The sequence below is a fragment of the Rhea americana genome, unplaced genomic scaffold (assembly GCF_003343005.1).
Source record: "Rhea americana isolate MKP2758 unplaced genomic scaffold, rheAme1 scaffold_312, whole genome shotgun sequence".
Classification (NCBI taxonomy): Eukaryota; Metazoa; Chordata; class Aves; order Rheiformes; family Rheidae; genus Rhea; species Rhea americana.
Genome location: NW_028186438.1, coordinates 257,244 through 268,949, shown reverse-complemented (window position 1 = coordinate 268,949; position 11,706 = coordinate 257,244). Strand labels below are relative to the sequence as shown.

The 11,706-nt window shown below is 54.5% G+C and overlaps 1 protein-coding gene across 1 annotated transcript in view; it reads left to right on the top strand.

Moving 5' to 3' along the window:
• SCARF2 (scavenger receptor class F member 2) overlaps nt 1-11,706 on the top strand; it is a 38,077-nt gene continuing 26,371 nt past the window's right edge. The window contains exon 1 of the mRNA XM_085310168.1: nt 1-347. Within this exon, the coding sequence (XP_085166294.1) occupies nt 145-347 (203 nt within the window). The 5' untranslated portion in view covers nt 1-144. The remainder of the gene's footprint in view (nt 348-11,706) is intronic.

The window sequence follows — 11,706 nt, the reverse complement described above, 5'->3', positions numbered from 1 at the left end:
GCCGAGAGGGGCGCGGGGGAGGCGGCGGCGGCGGCAGCGCGGCGCTCGCACTGCAGCTTCTGCCCGCCGTGCGGCAGCCAGGGCCGGGCAGAGCAGGGCGGGTAGCGGGGAGCCGCGGAGCCGGGGCGCCGCGCCCCGCATGGGATGGGCCGGGCCGGGACAGGCCCCGCGGCGCCGACGGCCATGGCGGCCCGCGGGCTACGGCAGCCCCGCCGCGCCCGAGCCGGAGCCGGAGCCGGAGCCGGAGCCGGAGCCGGAGTCGGAGCCGCGCTGCTGCTGCTGCTGCTGAGCTGCGGAGCCGCGCAGGAGCTGAGCCCCCGCGGCAGGAACGTCTGCAGAGCCGCCGGGTAGGAGCGGCGGCGGGGGTGGGGGGAGAGGGGGGAGGACGAGCAGGTGAGCCCGGGCCGGGCCGGGCCGGGCCGGGCCGTCGTGGGGCAGCGCGTCCCCGCGGACAGGCGGCGGGGCTCCGCGGCGCGGTGCGGCGGGCTCGCTGCTCCCCTCCCCCGTGCGAGCCGCGGCCCTGGGCTCCTTCCAAGACAAAGTCCGTCTTGTGCGGGGCTGAGGTGGGGGAAGCTGGGGGCGTCGGGCCGGGTACCGGGGAAAGGGGCGAGGAGCCCAAGCCGAGCGGGAGCGGGGAGCCAGACCTGCTCGTCCTGGGAGGTCGATGCTGCTGCAGGAAACCAATTCTGGGTGCCCTGGTGGGCTGGTCTTGCTCCTCCTGAGGCCAATCTTGCTGTGGAAAGCCTATCCTGCTCCCCACAGGGTGGTCCTGATACAGGGAACTGGTCCTGGGCATCTCAGGAGGGAGCCAGTTGTGCTGCAGGGAGTCTGTCCTGTACCCCCTCAGATCCGTCRTGCTGCAGGATACCAGTCCTGGGTGACCCAGGGGAGCCAGTCATGCTGCAGTCCATCCGTCTTGGGGACCTCAGAGGCCAATGCTGTTGCAGAGAGCTGGTGCGAGGCTGATCATGCTGCAGGGAACTGGTCCTGCTTCTCTCAGAACTGATCCTGCTACAAGAAAAGCCTGGGAGCCTGGGCTGGCAGAGTGTGGGATGCTCTGGGTATCCTGGTGGAGCTGCCCCAGGCTGCTCAGAATGGCAGAGCCGGCAGCTCTGGGACACTTGGGTTTAGTTTCAAAAAGAGAGTGCTGGTGCAGCCTGGCTCCCCGGGGGCAGCGGGAGGGGGGTTTGGGACTGGTGCAGCTGAGGGGTCCCRTCCTGTCTGCTTGACCAGGGGAAGGGCTCTGGGAGCTGGCACAGCCTTGTCGCTGCTTCTTCTACACTCCTTGTGCTGCTGACACTGMTGATCGCTATGCAGAGCATCACCTCAGGCCAAGCCCAACTTCTCCACAGCACTCAGGCTTAGTGCTAGACAAGCTCTCCTGGCCAGGCTGGCTCCTGCAAAGCAGGGAGCACCCAGAGCTCCTCTGTCCCAGCTGGAAAGGCACGTTCCCCAGGACGTTGCTTTTGTGGGGGGCCCAGGCCATAAATGCACCTTTACGTTGTAGCCATGAGGTTGGGCAAGTCCACAAGGAAAACATGTGCTGTGAGCTAGAGGGGCCCACATAATGGCTGCATTCAGCAGGGCCGCAGGGCGCTGGTGCCCCCTCCTCAAATTACAGGCTGAATTTCCTAAGGAGGCATTTCATGAGCCAGAGCAGTCCACAGTTCCCAGCCGTGTGCTAGCTGAGCCGCTGTGCTCACTGCCTTGTGCCGTTACTGGATGGGGGAGGATGCACCRAGAGAGGATGCACCTGGGGAGGATGCACCAGTTCTCTCACCATCTGCCTGGTGACCTACAGGGCTGGTTCCTGGCCTAGCTGCCATCCCCTCCCAGGGAAGACAAAGCAAGTTCAGGTCTGTGAGCAGCCATCCCACTGTTCCCAATGTCCTGGGACTATTCAAGGCACTGGRCAGGCAGGGAGAGGGCACCTGGTTGCTTCTGCCTCTGTACAGGAACCATCTGTCTGTCCAAGAACCCACCCAGCAGAGGTGGTGGGAGATGGGGAGCTCCTACTGGTGTTGGGAGAGTTGGGCACTAAAAACTTGTTCTAGGCCTATAGAAGCAAAAGCAAGCCATGCTTTTTGTCTGCTGCTTTCCCCCAGCTGGTGTGCAGGACACCTCCTCCCTGTTCTGCAGGAATAACGTTCTTCTGCCTGGGACTAGGAGCCTGGGAGCCCACGTGCTCGCCCAGCACTTCAAGGCCTTGGGCTCACTTGTGCTCTGTGCCTTGTGCCAAGATTTTGCCCCAAGCACATGGTGTGTGCAAGAGGTGTTAGCTGGCAAGCAGGCAAAGGGTGTGTAGGACAGGCAGATGAAGAGCAGTTTTGTCCATCCTCCCATGGCTGTAATAGACCCTGAAGCCAACCTAGCAGCCGAAAGAGATGAGGAGGGGATGGTACCTAGTAAGTAGAGAAGATGGTTGCATCATTTTTTCACTCCTACCTTCCGAAAATCCTTCTTCCCTCCCTTTCCCACCCACGTGATCCTGGCACCCACCCCCTGTGTAGTGGCCACCCCATCTTGTCTGTTCTGCTGCCATTAACACTCTGTATGGCAAGGACACACTATGTTGTACTGCCAAAATGGATTTCAACAGTGAGCAAAACCCTGGGAGAGGTACTGAAAGGTCCTGCTGTGGGCACGGAGTTTGGGCACAGCTGGATTGGATCTCCATAGGAGAGGAGGTGCAGGCGTCCGTCTCACACATGCAAGCCACCAGCCAGTCTTTGGTTTTCCAGTTCCCCCTCCCCCAGTTTTGCAGCTTTCCTAAACATTTGAGCTCATTAAAGCTGCTGGTTTTACTCTTTGCCACATGTTTTGCTAGATGATTGTACAAGTGCTGTGTGTGTCTAGGCGGCCCCTCTGGGTACAAGAGATCCCAGAACGATCTTGCTCCTTTTCCTGCAAGACTAATGCAATTGATTTGGAAATCTCCGTGCTTTTCTGCCTCAGTTGGGGCTGCAAATGTGGGCTTGCTAGCCCATTGCTGGAGGAACTGTGTCCTGCTCCTGCAGCTCCCCTTGGCCATGCCATCCAGGCGAGTGTCTGCAGCTCTGTCAGTCACCCTGTCCTCATCGCTGCAGCGTGGCCCCGAATGGCTTCCACGCTTCTAGGGATGATACAAACCCTGAGGCAGGCAAGAGATCCCTGTTTCAGTTTTCAAGAGTCTGAAAGTGGGATTCTCTTTTGCCTGATCATCTTGTTGCAAGCTTCTGAGACCTGGATAGTGGGCAGAATTTCAAACAGACTATTTAAGGGAGGAGAAAGGGACATATTTTGGAGCCACCTGGTGTTATAGTTTTGTGTACTAAATACAACTGCAYTTCTTAAATTTGGTGTTCTTTTATAACCAGTTAAAAGTTAACAAGACCCTCTCTAAAGCTGCAATTTGAGAATCAAGGATGTGAGTTGGTGAAAGCAAGCCCTACATGCTTAGGAACTGGGAATTGTTTTGTCCTCAGCCTTTTCTCACTAAAACTCTCCTTCAGAAATCTTTTCTTTCTTTCTTTCTTTCTTTCTCTGCCTGAAGGTTTTCTTTCAAGTATGCACTTCTACGCTGCACTGAGGAAACTGTCTTTGTCTAGATCCCTAGGCTAGTGGTTTCTAATGGAATTCAGGTTGAGGAATTACAGCTAACTTAGGATGGGGATATGTCCCAGTTTTCAGTTCTGGGTGGGAGAAAGCTGTCTGGAGCCTGGTGGTCCTGAGTGGTCTATGTGTTGAAGGTGTGCAGCATGCTACTAATCACTAAGGGGGAGGGGCATGGCTGGCAGCAAGTGATGGGTGATCAGAAAGAGAGAGAAGGGACTCGGTGTCAGGATAATGCCACTCTCCAGTTGGAGTAGCCCTCTGTGGTACAGGGTTTGCGGAGAGCTGAAAACTGGGACGGATATGTGACTGGGCAAGGTGGCAGTGTTGCACTGGGCTTAGGGGATGCAATGTGCATCCATAGGGTTCCCCTGCAACTCCCTTCTGCAAGGTGGATTAGCAGAAAGCTTTTAACTTGGATCTTCTGGCAGCAACTCCCATCTGAACCATGGGTTTTCCTCTTCTGCAAGAGAAAGCTCTTTAGGTGTGTGCCCTGCTGCTCTTTAATTGTGGAGGATTGTGTTGGTCCAGATAGGGAACAGTCTCTTTTGTGTCAGGAAATCTATCTGTAGCAGTAGCTGAAGTAGAACTGCTTCAAGGAAATCAGAAGTGGGATACACCCTTGTGTCAGAAGCAGTGGGAAGAGTTAGCATTCCTCCCTGCAGGTTGCAGCTACATCTTTGCCCACATCCATGCTCCTTTTCTTCTGGATCCTTAAAATTGCAGAGAGCTGGTCAGATCTCAGAGGCATTTTTTAATCTCCTTTTTTCCCCTTCACTTCAGAAAAAAAGAAAAATCAAGTGAAGCCTGAAGCCTTTGTTCATAGAGGTCACATCTATGTTAGCATGTTAGTTTGATTTTGGAGAGTGGTTTATAAACAAATCTCCCAGTTGTCCCACTTGCAGTGCTTCAGTGTGTGTTGCCCAGGAGTCACAGGACACACAACCTGAATCCCGTTGGAAGGAAAGACACCGAGAGGTACATTTCACAAATGGACTTGACACTCTCCCACTGCTATAGGGTTCAGCCTCCAGGTTCAATCCCTCTCTGCAGCCAACACTGCTCCTCTGTGAGTCTAACACTACCCCAAAGCCAGCTCTGTTCTGGGTCTGGTCCCGGTGCTGCTCTGGGGCAAGGCATGAAGGCACGTATGTGCCATTTGGTGCAGAGGCTCTGGCAGGGTGGAAGGCTCTGGGTGGCTGAGCCCTATTGGCAGAGTCCTGTCTGTCCAAGGTTGATCAGAGTGGAGTGCTTTCTGGCCAAAGCGTCAAGGAGCGCTTGCACTTTGCAATGAGTCGCTGGGAGCAGAGGCCTTTTCTACCTTGCTGGCAGCTCCAGCAGTTGGGTGTCACGGATAGATAAGTTGAGCTTTGAAGTACAAGCGAGTTTATTAGCTGTCAAAGCAGCTGATAAATGAGAGAAGGGCTGACCAAAGAGGTGTTGGACACCATCGCCTGGCATAGTTAAAGAGAGATTAGATRTCTTTTAAAAGATATGCCCTAATCCTGCTTCCAGGAAAGGCACTGTGTGGGGGCTGGAGACGTGGCTAGATCATGGTTAGTGTCCTGCTTGGCCTCAGCACCTGTAGACCGTCGGTCTTTTTTATCTTTGGAGCAGCTTGTCTGCATCATCCTGCACATGCCCRAAGTGCCAGGGTCTCTCTCTCGGTGGGTAGGTTCAAAGCACATATGCTTCAGACAGCCAGTGGGCTTGCAAAGCTCGGAAGGGAACTTTCATTCCCTCTCCCTGCCCCCAGAAATTTGTGGTGCAGTCTGAATTCCCCCRTTTCAGAGAACAAGGAGGTTGTTAACACTGGGGATTGGGGTGGACAAGGGTTCTGAGATGATGCCCATGGCATCTCCTAGGCACTCGCTTCTCAGATGCGTGCTTGGGTTTGTCCTTGAGGCGCAGTTAGTTTTCYTTCTTGATGCTTTGTTTTCATGCTATGGTGGAGGGCTGTAGTGTGATGGACCTCACAGTTGGCATGTGCTTGGGACTTCTGGACCAGAGACGCCCAGGACTTTTGGTGCATCTAAGATGATCCTGGGCTCTGCAGTTTTGGTGTGCCTGGCAGATGACTGCAGGTATCTGGGAGGTGCCTCCCTGCAAGGAGAGGGAGAAAAAGAGGAGATTTGTGGTTTGCATTGGAAAGGAACAGGTAAGAGATAAGATGAGATTTTTCTAGTGAAGTGTTTCCCATTGCAAGTATGTGACTGTTTCCTTTGGGGCATTTGAAAACCTCAGACACTGAATTTCTGACACTAGAAAAAAAAACAGAGGAATGAAAGTAATCCCATGTGAAATAAGGGGTGCTTTTGACCCACTGTAGGCATGTCAGAGAGCCAGAATCCCTATCCTATCTCCTCGTCAAGGCTGTGGGAGATGAACTTGCCCCGTCAGTGTCTGAGCATCCCAACAGAAGTAATCCAGGGCTTTCCTCTGCTCTGGGTGCCGCTCAGCAGACATGCGTGGCAGAGTCCGTGCAGCTGGGGGAAAACGGCATGGGTAGCCAGGCCTGGACCAGGCACCCACACGGGGCAGGGGCTGCCACAGCATTCAGCAGCCCCAGGGACAGCGTGCTGGGGCAAAAGGCTTTTGTCAGAAAATTCCCAACCAGCTTCCCTCCTGTCTGTCACAGCCCATTAAACTTCATCCCGATCTCCTGGATGGAGCCCAATAACTTGTGTTGGACTAACGTGTCTTGCAGAGAGGAATCTCGTCCGAGTTTGAAGAGTTTTGGGCCCGCCCCATCCCCAGGGCGTTGGTTTTAATGGTGAATCCCCCTCACTGCTAACAAAGTGCATCTCCTCCTCGTATGCTCAAGCCTTCCRGCTCAGCTCCTGGCCACTGGGTCCTGCAGCGCCTTTTCTGCTGGATTAGAGACCCTGCTCAAACCCTGGGTTCCCTCTGTGGAGGTATTCACATGCTGCAATCACRTCGCCTCATAATCTTCCTTTTGATTGACTGAATAGATTGAGCTATTTTGGTCGCTGACTGTAAGTCCTTTTTTCCAGGCCTTGAATCATTTTTGTGGTTTTTTTCTGCCTCGCTTCCAATTTTTCAACATCCTTTATGAAATGTAGATGCAGCGCTTCAGTGTCAGCCTTGCTGGTGCTGCCTGAGGAAGTGCTGTTCCCTCGGTACTCCCCTGTTTACATGAAAATTGATTTTGGTCTCCTCATTGCCTGTCTTCTGCCTGAGGTTGCTGTCAGGCTTCCCCCCCCACCCCGCAAGCCCAGGACAAGTCATTCTGGCAGTCAGACGTGATCCTGTGACTGTGCTTGGTTTAGATCGAATATTTTCTTGCTGTCTCCTCCTCCTTTTTTTGTATGTTTGTTACATTTAAAGAAAAAAAAATGCATTCCAAGCTCTGTCTTTCACCGCTGAACCAGCCTGTACTAAAGTTTTCCTCGACTGCAACATCCTTTTGGCCAGTTAAGCTCCAAAGTAGCTCCCATCTCCAGTGGTGATCACATAGTTCGTGTTGAACGTGTTGTTTCCCTGGGACTGGGACTGTTCTTCTGCTGAAGAGACGTGGGCCCCTGGTGGGATGTGCCACCAGGCTCTGGTGGGGCAAGTTGGATTCCCACTGGCATTGCCTGTTGCATGCGTCTGTGGTTTCTCCCTGGGACGGCAGGCCCTGGGCTGCCACTGTGCCTTTCTGCTTTGCTGGAGCACCCCAGGCAAGGCCAGTGTTGGACGGAGGCAGCACCGTGTGSTGTTTCTTTGGGAGAGGTCATACATTTTCCATACATCTTTCTCAGCACCRGGGTTGCATCAGGACATAGCAGGCACTACCTGGCCAGGCACCCTCTGCTGCACAAAGGGTTGGAAATAGCAACTGGAGCAGCAAAAATCTTCATCAAGGATGGTGATGGACAGCTAAGACGGTGGGGGCTTAGGAGTCTGGGAGGCACCTCCAGTCTTGGGCTGTCATGGAGTCATAGTAGGAGTGATGAACCAGGCTCGGCTCAGAAATGTTGGCAGGGCAGCAAGTGCTGGAGGCCATCGTTGGTCATTGGGTGCTGGAGGCTGGTGGGGGTAGTGGGGCCACATGGAGAGGAGTKCAGGGCATCTGAGTTCTGGAAAACAACATCCCTGTGGCACCTAGTTGTGAGTGAGAGTTGGGGAGGAAAAGGGGGATGGGTCGGAGCCTGATGTAGGAGAAAGGACGCTGGAACGGGGGTGGCAGAGGGACAACATTGGAGGAAGGGCAAGGGTTCCCTGGGTTTAGGAGGAGAGAGGAGCTCTGGTCGGCAGAAGGGCACAGAGATAGTAGGGGAAGGAGGCTCAGCAGGACACTTACCCATGCTGTATGTGTTTGAGGAGAGCAGAGCTGAGGTTACGAGCTGGAGAGAAAAGGAAGCTGGCAGCTGAGATGAGGGAGTTTGGCCGTGCAGAGCTTGGGAGAGGGCAAGCCAAGAGCTAGTTTGGATGGAAGGCCAGAGGCCTGGAGTGCAGCACAAGCTGCATTTGTGGATGCATGCCCAGAAGAGGAAGGGCAGAGGGCTGAGGGTGGAAGGGAGGAAGGTGCTGGGGGCCAAAATCTGGCCTCCCACAAACAGAGGTGAAGGAGAGCTGACGAGGCTGCAGGGGGACAGAGAAACAGAGCCAACAGGCTGGGAGGCAAAGGAAGATGAGGRTGGAGGGCTGATCCTGGTGTTGCTCACAGTGGAAACCAGTGAGAATCAGCACTACTGTGCTGCCGGGAGCGGGTTGTCCTTCTCCTGCATGCAGCCAGTGTCCCAGCTTCTTACACAGAAGGCCAGCTGATGCAGCACTGTCCCTGCAAYGCTGCCATGAGGGCCCACAAGGCCACTTATTGGTGGGGAAGAGGAATCATAGAATCAGTAAGGTTGGAAGTGACCTCTRGAGATCATCTAGTCCAACCACCCTGCTCAAGCAGGGTCACCTAGAGCATGTTAGACAGGGTTGCATCCAGGCAGGCCTTGAATATCTCCGGAGAGGGAGACTCCACAACCTCTCTGGGCAACCTCTTCCAGTGCTCATTAAATGGATGTGTCCCAAAAGTCCTGCTGAGTCCCCATATGCCCCATCTGGGTATGTGAGCAGGGAGCCAGGTATCCCAGCGCTGGCCTGAGGGCTCTGTGCCTCTAAGAGAGCCCTGAAGAAAGCCCTGGATACCTTGTCCCTGTTTTGGCTGGGCACAGGTCTGTCTCAGGAGTGGTCTGGCTTATTGCAGATTATCCAGTCTGTGCACAGGGCTCCCAGGACCTGGGGTAGGAGGGATCTGACACATGGGCCTGTCTCAGGACCCCCAAAAGACTCAGGGACCCTGTCCCAACCACCTCCAGTCAGCAGAGCATGTGGAGGGTATTGCCGAGCCCCTTTGTGGGTCTGGGCCAGCAGTATTAAAGAGATCCATGAAGAAATCCTTCCTGACATTTCCCCGTGATATAGCAATGCCGGGAGAGTAGTCAGGCTGGGTGAACGCTTTCCTCCCCAGATCTGTCAGGGCAATCCTGAGCTTGGGTGCTCCTGTGATCCCCACAGTCTCCTCCTCTCTGACTCCAGTCCCATGGRCTCTTCTTGTCAAGGTCATAGCTGCCAAGGCATGGTGCAGGCAGGGAAGGATGCTCATGCTGCCTTGCTCTCCTGTTGGCAGGCACTTTGCCTTACACCTAAGGAGGGAGCAGAGGTGCTACAAGGTTGCTGCCAGCCCAAGGTGGCTTCAGGTGCATCGCTCAGTTGACGCTGAGGCTGCAAGCACAGCAGGTCTCTTCTCCTGACAGCTGCTACTTTCTCCTCATTGCCATCRTGGTGTGCTGGGCACCCTGCCGTGACCCAGAGTGTGGGAGAGTCCTTGTTGCTTCCTCTTCTCCRGGTAGTCACTGGTCTCTGCCTCAGCTGTGTTTGGTCCCACAAGGTCCTACTTTCCCTTGCTGAGTGTCACATACAGGGCTGGAGCTGGAGGCAGCTGGGAAATGTTAGAAAAGCCAAAGTAGCCAGAGAAAATCATTTCCCTGTTCTGTGGTGCTCTCCATTTTCCAAGCAGCTCCAGTGGTGACTTGGTCATGGCGTGAGCCTCTTGTCCAAAGGACTTGGGGAGCAGGTTGAGAAAAGCCCAATGTTGCTCCAGTCCTGCTTCTGGCATTCACTCCTGGAGGTGCTTCGGAGAGTGCAAGAAACCCTGCAAATAGCCTCCTGCTTGTGCTGGCTGGGCGGTTGAGTCTAACTGTGTAGCGAAACAAGCTGGGGAAGAGAAACTTAGAGGATGTCACTTAGAAAACACACTGTTAGCCATTCTGTGCATTTGGTGGGCTCTCCATGGGGTCCTAGCAAGGATAGTTGTGGATCTATAAGATTGCAAGTGCTGCAAATGTTCCCAGCCTTATGTTGCTATAATATTTCACTGCTATTGTAAAACATTAGTAAACAGGAAAAGCCAGCGGACCGGATAAGATGCATTAGTTGAAGAATGCAGTAGAAACGTGCATGCAGAATGACCAGAGTGGGTAGAGGGTGTCCCCTTGCCCACGCTGCCACATGGTGTACCTACCCCCCCATCGTGGCTCGTGGGAGTGATTGCAAACAAGGCACAGGTCAGAAAGGCCAGGATGCTCCGCTGTGAGCTGGAGGAGTTGGCTGTGCAGGGCAGCTGTACGGGGGGCTGGCAGCCTGCTTCCACCTGGGTTGCAAGAGAAGCCCAAGCTCCAGGATGGTTTTGGRGTGGCCAAGCCTGGGCTAGGAAGCAGAGCTGCCATTCCCCAGGGCTGTTGAGACACGGAGGCTGCTGAGCAATGAACTTCTGTTTAGCTCTTCATTAAAGTTCCTTGCTTTGTCTGTGCTCTTCTTTTGTAACTTCATTTCTAAATATTATTTTCTGATGCCGCGATCAAGGAATACATTCAGTTTATTCTATCCTTAAACACTGGCTGGCAGTAATATGATCTAAGCCATTTCCTGAGAACAGGGCAATCTTTTTCTTTGGGAGAGGCAAACTGTAATGTGCTGTGAGCCGGTGAACGCCACTCATTTCACCTCATGCTAACTGTGAGGTTCCCCATAACCATGCTTCACTTGTGGGGGCCAGTGTGGAAGTCCTCAGTGCCCAGATCCCCTTGCCTACATGACTTGCCTCCTTGTGTTGGCCCTGACCGGTGGGATTTGAGACCTTCCAGCACTGGTATTTTCCATCTGCATTGAGCCTGGTGGCTGTTTTTTGKATTACATTTATTCTGTTATATCCTATAGCAATGAGTTCCACAGTGAAATGAGGCAGTGCAAGAAGTGCTGCCATTGAACCATGCCGTCCAATGGTCTTAGGGAAAGCCTGTGACAAATGGTGACAAACTGYTCTTGTGCCAACTGGAGGGATACAGGCCATCCCTAAGCTTTGTAGGCCATTCCCTGTCTGATCTGGGGGTGGCATGTGGCCCCCATGGACTTGCAGCTGCATGGGCACTGACACGTAGGGCAGTGGGGTACTTGTGCCCACCTGTGAGAGATGCAGTAGGCTGCAGAACCCAGGAGGAAGTGTCTCCTCCTGGAAGGGGAGCCGACTGCTATTTTTACCCCAAAGTGCCAAGAATATGCTGAGCAGGAACAAATTTTCCCGGACTGAAGGATGTAGAACAAGGAGACATGCAGAAGCTGCTCCGTTTCCCACTCTCAGCCTTGCTGCCAAATTTGGGTGGGGAAAAAGGAGCAGAATAGCAATGGGAGGATCTATGGGTGTGGGACTGGGCAAAATGCCCTGCTCGCGGATCTGTCGCGGTATAGCTGCTTGCAGCTCCTACTCCTAGCGCTGCTTCTGTAACATCAAGTGGAAGCTGTGAGCGGTGCTGGGGCCATGCTCTGCAGCAGGAGATTCGTCTGGTCTCTGCTTTGTGCCAAAGGCCTGGGTCACCGCGGCGCAGTCCAAGGGAAAGTGAGCCAGGCGTCTCGCTGCGCGGAGCCCGAGCCCTTGCTCTGCAGCAGGCCAGCACAGCTCTCGCGCAGCCCCGGCGCCAGTGCGGCCGAGGCGGGCCGCGGCCCCCTGCCACTGCCCACATCCCGATCCCAGCTCGCTTGGGAACAGGATGCTCTGCTGGACCCACAAGCGCAAAGCGTTGTTTCTGCCCTGGGACGTTTTACAGACTTCCCGTGTCTTCA